Raw genomic sequence first — 8,121 nt, 5'->3', positions numbered from 1 at the left:
GATAAGGGGCTGGGGACAGGCAAGGTAAAATATAACCAAATTTAAGTTCAACTTTAAGGTAATTTAAAATGTTTTTGTCTATTTCCACTCAACACAAGTACATCTTACACAAACATTTTGCAGGTGAATTTGGATAGTTTCTGGACCAAGATTCAAACTTTGGTTTGTCACAAAAGTCTGAAATGCAGCAAAAGATTTGTTATGGGCCGCAGATAACACTGGACCACCATGACATTAGATCAAGGAAACTGTCACTTATAACCACTGTAAATGGGAACAAGCAGTTTAATTTTATTTTTACTTTCATGCTCCTTCATGTTTATGTCTCCCAGTGTCCAAATGAAAGAGTAGAGCAGGGTTGGCTTTCGGTTTAGTGGAACTTTGGGATGGGATAGATTGATTTTTCCATGAAATGGACAAGCTTTCTTCCTATCATTCCAACATCTGAGCTTTTATCAGGTGCTGGATCGTGTGTTTGGTATAACCTGCTGGTAACCTAGCTTCCAAATCCCTTTAGACCTCTCAAAGACTTTGTTTCAATTGGAGACAACGGAGGTGTTTAAACACAAACTCCCAAACATCCTGCCCTCTGTGTTCAGCAGATCCCTGGAGAACTTCTATCTCAGCTGACAAATGAGCTCCACTGTCTCTAGGTAGAAAAAATGCTTTTATAGACACTGGCATATTAAAGATACAAGAGGAAAAATCAATTGGAAAGTAAGCAAATAAATACGTCCCCTTCTATTTTTAGCTCCAACAGAATCTTTAATAAAAAGTGATCAAAATGCAATACCCTGAGCTTGTGTATCTCATAGGCAAAAAGATTGGAAACCTTTTTGTATAACAGCTAAATTGCAGGTCTGCTGGAGGGATTACCAGGTAACAGCTCGCAGTGCTCACTCAAGACTATCATGGACATCCTGCTTTTTATGTTGAATACAATACCCTGCATTTGTACCCAAAAAGCCACTTTATTCCCTATCAGTTGACTGCATTGTGGACTATGCATCTGTAAGTCGAATCTGTATCATGCATTTTTATTTCCTGTACGCTTAGACCAGTGTTTCTCAACCAGGGTTTCTCCAAAAGGTTGCTAAAGGCTCCTTGAGCAACACAAAATGTGTGCCTCCCAAGTCGGAATAAGTGGCACTAATTATCTTTTTGGCTATTTGTAAGGCTGGCTTTCCTCCCACTGGCCAGCAAAGTAAGAACTGTAAAAAAAGAAAGAATATAGTAATTATAGAAGGAGTTCCCTAAAAACCTTAACATTATTTCAAGTGTTCCCCCATAATAAAAAAAAAATCTAGAAAGGCTGACTTAGATAGGTAGATAAAAAGAAAAGGAATCTAGGGGAGATGTCCAAATCAGGTGTTTGTATTTACTCCGCTACAAGGAGCAGATTGGTTGTCAAGGCTTCACCACCTTTTACTTCCACAGCAGTGCATGGGGGACTCCTTCATCCATGGGTAAAATAAATCCAAAAACTAAGTATCACCAATCATTTCCTGGAACATTATGTGATCCATGATCTTACTTGCAGTCTGTGGAGCCCAAAATGCAACTGATACAAATGAATGCATTTGCATCATTTGTGCTACAGGTTGCCAACAAAGATGACTTGAAGGATGTGGCAGTGTGCAGGAGATCTTGTTCAATGTTGGCTTTACCACCATTGAATTTTATCAGTAAACATCACTAACCTGAACCTGATTACACACAATTTGGTGATACCACCAGACATAAGGCACTTTATGCATCAGTACAGGTATGTAAAATAAATGAAATAAAATTAAAAAACTAGAGTCACCTGAAAGAGCTCAGAGTCGTCAGTGCCGTACTGATTGGAATCATTTTCTGACTGATCGTTACACCATTGTAACTCATTAAAGCAGCTGTTAGTGTCAAAATCACCAGCGTCCAACTGGGAGAGATCGATCTCGGGAAAGTCCAGTGACAGAGGCTCCTCACCAGGCTCCTGAAAGAGAAGCAAAGTGCACATGAGAACTCACAGAATGGTGCTCCCTACATGACATCAGGAAAACCTTGCTATTGACAAAACTAATAATCAGCCTGCTAGGCTACATTCATAACAGTGACAGCAATTATATATATATATATATATATATATATATATATATATATATATATATATATATATATATATATATATGGATAAGGAAAACCTACAGATACAACTGTTTTTTTGTTGGGGTTTTTTTAATGTTAACAAAACATGCGGTCATAATGGGACCCAACACTGAGACTGTGATAAATGGTGCACTGTAACTTCAATATGTTTGGACCTCAAAATCTTCAAGAATACTAGAAAGATAGTCTTTCATCCATAGAACAATATAAAGGTTCCCTCATTCTGCAGCTCCCATGTTTTCTCAAGAACAGCTTAAAAGTTTTGTTTCTGATAAAATCTAGTACAGATATTGTACACTAATATAAGAGACAATTTAATAGGGTAAAATCCAATTACAATATTCACCAATCTTTTCCTGGATCATTTACCACTATGTGATCATTGAAATAAACTTATCTTTTTGGAGGGTTAATGTATGACACTGTGCAATATGAACCAAGTGTTTCATTCAGTTTCTCATCCCATGTTAAAAATGCACATTTTAAATCAATTTATGCCAAGATAAGAAAACAAATTTGATTTCAACAGGACTACAGAAAAAAAGGCTAGATTTCAAAATCAATTTAAATTAAGTTTGTCTCTGCACATTAGACCACACAGAAGATATACTATTAAATCGATTCAATTCAATATTCAGATGAACAAATTCAAACACACTGTTTAACAGCTATGTCATTACACTGATTGAAGATTTCTTTGGCTAGGGGATAAGCACAGAGCTTGTTCAGTCGTTAGGAAGGGATAAAGCTTTTCATATGTATGAATATGTGGCCTTCCAAAACCACAGTGGCAAACAACTGCAAAATAAATAAATCTAATAACTTACAAATTAAACATGGAAAAATTGACTTCGGTACTACACAAGCCGTTGCATTTCAGCTAAGCTATATTAAATTTTTTTGTTATTTAAAATGACATTAAAAACCATTTTGCACTTTCCAAAATCAACAATTCCTTGATAGAATTTAGAGTAGTATGCTTGCTTCCTAGGGTCTGTTTACTGAGTCAAAGAATAAATGCAGCTAGCTTTCAGCTACATTGAGCTTACGCAGATCAGGTTGGGAGTTTATCGAGTTTATCAACATTTTACCTGCAGTTGACCACCCTGTAATGGGAGACAAGCAGTTTGGATGCAAACAAAACCCATTGGCACAGGGCTCTAGGTTATCCATGTACACACGTTGGGCTTTATTATAAAAATGTTTTTTTTTTTTTTTTTTTTTTTAATTATTACTTAGCATGTTGAGATAGGGGCCCAGCTAAATAAACTGTTTCTTTTTTGTTCTTCTTTTGGCACTTTGTTACATCTCTTTATTAGACATTCACCCTACACACCCAACACCCATTAACAGGAGCAATTATGTCATTAACAAGTTTGGAACAATACCAACCATATTTGTTACTCAGCCCCTGATGATTGCTAGGAAGAGAAACTTTGTATTTACTATAAGTAATCTCATAAGAGAGTCATTTTCTCTGATAAGATACCATGGCTGTATCTTTGTCGTGATACAATTATTTCCACACTTTACTATTAGGAGTGCATTTAATATCAGACTGGATTCAGGTGTGCCTATGTCACTTAAGATTGATGAGCTGTGACAGCGGCAAGAAAGGCGTTAAAAGTAGGTTCTACTATTCAAACAGCACAAAGAGGAGGTGCATGGATCTGTCTTGTGTATCCCTCTTTGCCTCCCTCCTTGTGATGTGCGTAGGACTTAGCTTGATGCTCTGGGAACACAAGCTAAATATATCTCTCTAATTACAGAAAGCAGCTGGTACCTACACTGGCTGTTTCCTCTACACTCTCACTGTCTGTTTGCATTACGTAAAGCGAGAGGTAACTGACACAGGTATTCAGCAGTATGTTGGCCAGCAAAGTGATAAAGAAAACAAAAATCACTTTCTGCTCCATCTGCATTAAATCTACATCAGTGACTGTCAAAAGGACATAAATGGCACACAAACTGGCGTCATGCATGTACAGTCCAGGTATTCTCTTCCTAGCTGCTAAATTCAAGCCTATTGACTGCATAACTAGCAGAAATGCCTAAATTGTCAATATGATCCTAGACTGGGATCTAACCAGCCCACATTATATTATGCGACATGTTTACATTCTGTATTTGGCCCACATTTCATCACACACACTTACATATAATTATCAATATGATCCTAGACTGGGATCTAACCAGCCCACATTATATTATGCGACATGTTTACATTCTGTATTTGGCCCACATTTCATCACACACACTTATATATATATATATATATATATATATATATATATATATATATATATATATATATATATATTATCTCTATGGATAGTGACCATGCATTTCCACTCTTGTGAATTTGAATTTAGACCTGGCAAAATAAATTCATCTTCGCTCTTTACCACATTAATTGCTTTATAAACAGGAAAATCTCTAATTTAACCCAAGTCTTCAATCAGCTCCATGCTGCTTGTGATTGCAGCCTATGAAGTTATTCATAAGGTACATCTTCCATATTTGCCAATTTTCCAGTAACAAAGGCATTGTGAGAGGATAGCTCCTTCTACTGCTTAATGCAGATGATAAAATCCAAAGGCTTTCAATGGAAATTACTTTCATGCTCTAGGTCTCTGCATAATTTTTTTCTTGTACTTCCTAAATACAAGGTAGAATTTCATTAGCTGTTTCTGCAAGACTATATATATATATATATAATTATTTATTTGTGTGTCCCCGTGTGAGGAAAAACGTCACCATACAGACAGATGACTACTACAGCATTTTTTTTTTTAACATAATGATTTCCCCATGAAGTGTTGGGCAAATACTGCTGTTGACAAGTATTTCTTGTAATAAGGTCTTCTCTCTCTATGGATATACTGAAATTTGATGATGTCAGCATGGCTATACCTGTGTAGTATAGTAAGTCCATGGCTGATAGCGGTCATGTAAGCATGTTGCCATGTTATTGCAATATTTACATGTGCATCTAGATTTGTGGTATTCAACAAATATATATATATATATATATATATATATATATATGTGCGAAATAAATACTGGAGGGAGCTGATGGTGGATCAGTGCAATTGCTCTATAACCTAATAACTGTTAGGGAGTGCACTGTTTCTAATGAACCAGTCAAGCAAATAACTGATGCTTGATTAAGCAATAAATGAAGCAAACCACGAGGCAGAGCATTTCTCTAAATTTTTATTATTATTATTATTATTTGCAAATACAGCTACTCCCATGTACACATATAATTGCAAATATTACACAGAAGGAAAAAAAAAGCTTTTTGAAAATTACCCTATATTGATTAGGCCACATCAAGGTGACATCTTTAGGTTCCTATCTGGAAATATATTAAATAGGCTATAAATATCCTTTAGTGTGTGGGGGAGGGGAACGCATATTGCAGGCTCCTAGCAGGGGTGTATATTTTGCGCAGGAATATATAAAAAAACTGTTCTAGTCACTGGAAACCATTACAACAGTTTGCTTTGATTGCTATTCACAAAACTCTCCCACTCAGTTCAATTATAACCCAAAAATAGAGCTCTAAAAATATACCTATATAAAAAAATCTACTTGTGATAGAAACTGTGGCTCACAGTTCACATGCACACACTCCAAATGCAAAATCGGATTATTTCTCAGGATGAAAAAAAAACAAAGCTTACAGAGGGCTTCATACAAAAGGTGTGTGGAGTATATTACCTCCAGGTTACATTTAAGTGGAAGGAAAAAAAGCTTGTTAAATATTTTAGCCTTGTGTCTAATAGTACAATGAAACCCAGTAGGACAGCAATTAGTGGTAAATCACTCCTATTTAAGGCAGCATGGTAGTATTACTCTGGTATCTAAAACTTTTATTTCTGAGAAATACCAGGGCAAGCTAAACCCAATGAACTTTACTATTGTCAAGATAAAGCAGTGCCTGTCATTCTATCCTACAACCGTGCAAAGTTCATTGGTCAGTCTATGGATTAAAACATAATCCCAAAAGAGACAAGGATAGAAAATGCATCTCAGGCCAACAAGGAGGGGTAAGACTTGCAGCCAATCAGGTTGTGTTGTGTGTTAATATACTGCCAATCAACATTAACTAACAGGAGTGGGGGGAAAAGTGCACAGACAGATGACCTCACCAGTCTACTGTTGCTCTTTAAAAAGAGAGGATATCACGGTTATTCCTCTACGATATAAAATTGTTAAAAAGAATGTGATGTTGCAGAGCTGTATGATAGCCAGCAATTCACATTATCTGCACGGTAAAACAGCACCCTTGTATGTATTTTCAGATGTAACCATTTACCTACAACATCATGGGTACATGGGCAATTCAGATGCTGTATGGAAAGAAATTTAATTCCTTTTTGTGCAATGATGCACTTGTAAGGCAAGAGTAAAACCTCAATTAATACCACCAGGCTTAATAAGCCTACTTACATTGACAGCCTAGATAAAAAAGTACATTTAGTACACAGGTGGCTCTGATCTTACAACGGCTGTCAATATCTAAATGACTTTTCATGTGGACACTGTATAATCTGGTCCAGGACCTGCCCCATCACAGCCTTTCCTTTTCCAAAGAATAAATACTAGGATGTCCAATTGTGAATGCTCGTATCTCATATCCATGTACTTTAAAATTATACAAGCAGGACACAAACCTGCAATTTGTTTTCTGCCCATTGCAGAACCTGATAGAGGGGCCTGGAGAGGAAGACATACTAATATATGACTTGTAGATAGAGAGCATGCCCCTTCAGTTGTAGTACTAGAGCTAATCACTTGCTTTGATATCTCCAGTAAGTGGCTTGCTTGATTTGACCAAATTAAATTACATTTTTTTAATGTAATGTAAAAGCTGAAACTGTAGGCAATCAATTGATTAGCTGAACCGGTTGCTGCTTCTGTTGGAATGCACAAGTGGTTAGCATTGCAAGTTGTTCAGCTAATGTACATACATAAAACCCAGCAGGCTATCACATGAACTACATAGGTATATCTACCAATGTGTGCAATATGGCAACATGTCCAAGTAATATTAAATCAGAAAAATAGCCTCTAATCAGATTCTATCTCAAGGTATGTCAAACATTTAACAATCATTCACTGTTTAACTGTTCAGAATTGTTTTCTCATACAGCTTGTCCACGGGCCATTTGCTTGGCTTTGATACTGCTGCACTTTGCCCCCAATTACTCAGACAGCAGCTGAGGCCTATCACTATAATTTCTGGACCAAGTGGAGCTTTACTAGGACAATAAAGTGAGGAAAAAGTGAAGATGGTGAAACAATTGGCACTATTTTTTAGACTAGACACCATTTGGTAACCTACAATTTCCTCTATGACACAGTCAATGCAGACTACAGATAAAGGAAAGTCTACGAGATGGTGCAGGAACTCAAATCCACCAATGTTTTACATAAAATGAACACGAATTTACACATCAACTGTGCCCATAACTTATATGGTTTTGATAAATCTAAAAAGAGATGATACTATTATAAATGGATAACCTTTCCCAAAACGCCCTGCAGCAATGACAGATCCAGGAACCAGTCACTATTGCATTATCTTAAGCTATCATTCACACCACGAGTTATCCGTGTCCACCACAACCCTCTACTGGGCAGCCACTAACGCATAGGGGTTACAATGTCCCAAGCATCTAAGTTTGGCACACTAGAGCAGTGGTCGCCAAACTTTTCGGACCCAAGAACCACTAAACTTACCGGCTCTGGACCGCGCATGGACGGGGAGCCAGATGTCACTCAAAGGGGGAAAAACTTCCCCCATAGTGATGTCATGATGCCAGAACCCCCCCACTCTCCCATCACAGGTCTCGCCGGTGTGCTCACCCCCAAGGGCTGCGGACCACCCAAATTTTCCTATGAACCACCAGTTGGCGACCGCTGCACTAGAGCATTCATTATGAATGACTACCAACTCAGCAA

The 8,121-nt window shown here is 37.2% G+C and overlaps 1 protein-coding gene across 2 annotated transcripts in view; it reads right to left on the bottom strand.

The window, feature by feature from the left end:
- Positions 1–8,121, bottom strand: part of PPARGC1B (PPARG coactivator 1 beta) — a 68,064-nt gene that overhangs the window by 16,910 nt on the left and 43,033 nt on the right. For both annotated transcript variants that reach the window (XM_072400976.1, XM_072400977.1), the window contains exon 2: positions 1,808–1,975. In XM_072400976.1, the coding sequence (XP_072257077.1) occupies positions 1,808–1,975 (168 nt within the window). The remainder of the gene's footprint in view (positions 1–1,807; positions 1,976–8,121) is intronic.

This window comes from Pyxicephalus adspersus, chromosome 2 (genome assembly GCF_032062135.1).
Source record: "Pyxicephalus adspersus chromosome 2, UCB_Pads_2.0, whole genome shotgun sequence".
Taxonomy (NCBI): Eukaryota; Metazoa; Chordata; class Amphibia; order Anura; family Pyxicephalidae; genus Pyxicephalus; species Pyxicephalus adspersus.
Note: the sequence above shows the minus strand (reverse complement) of the source record. Positions and strands in the feature narration are given on the sequence as shown.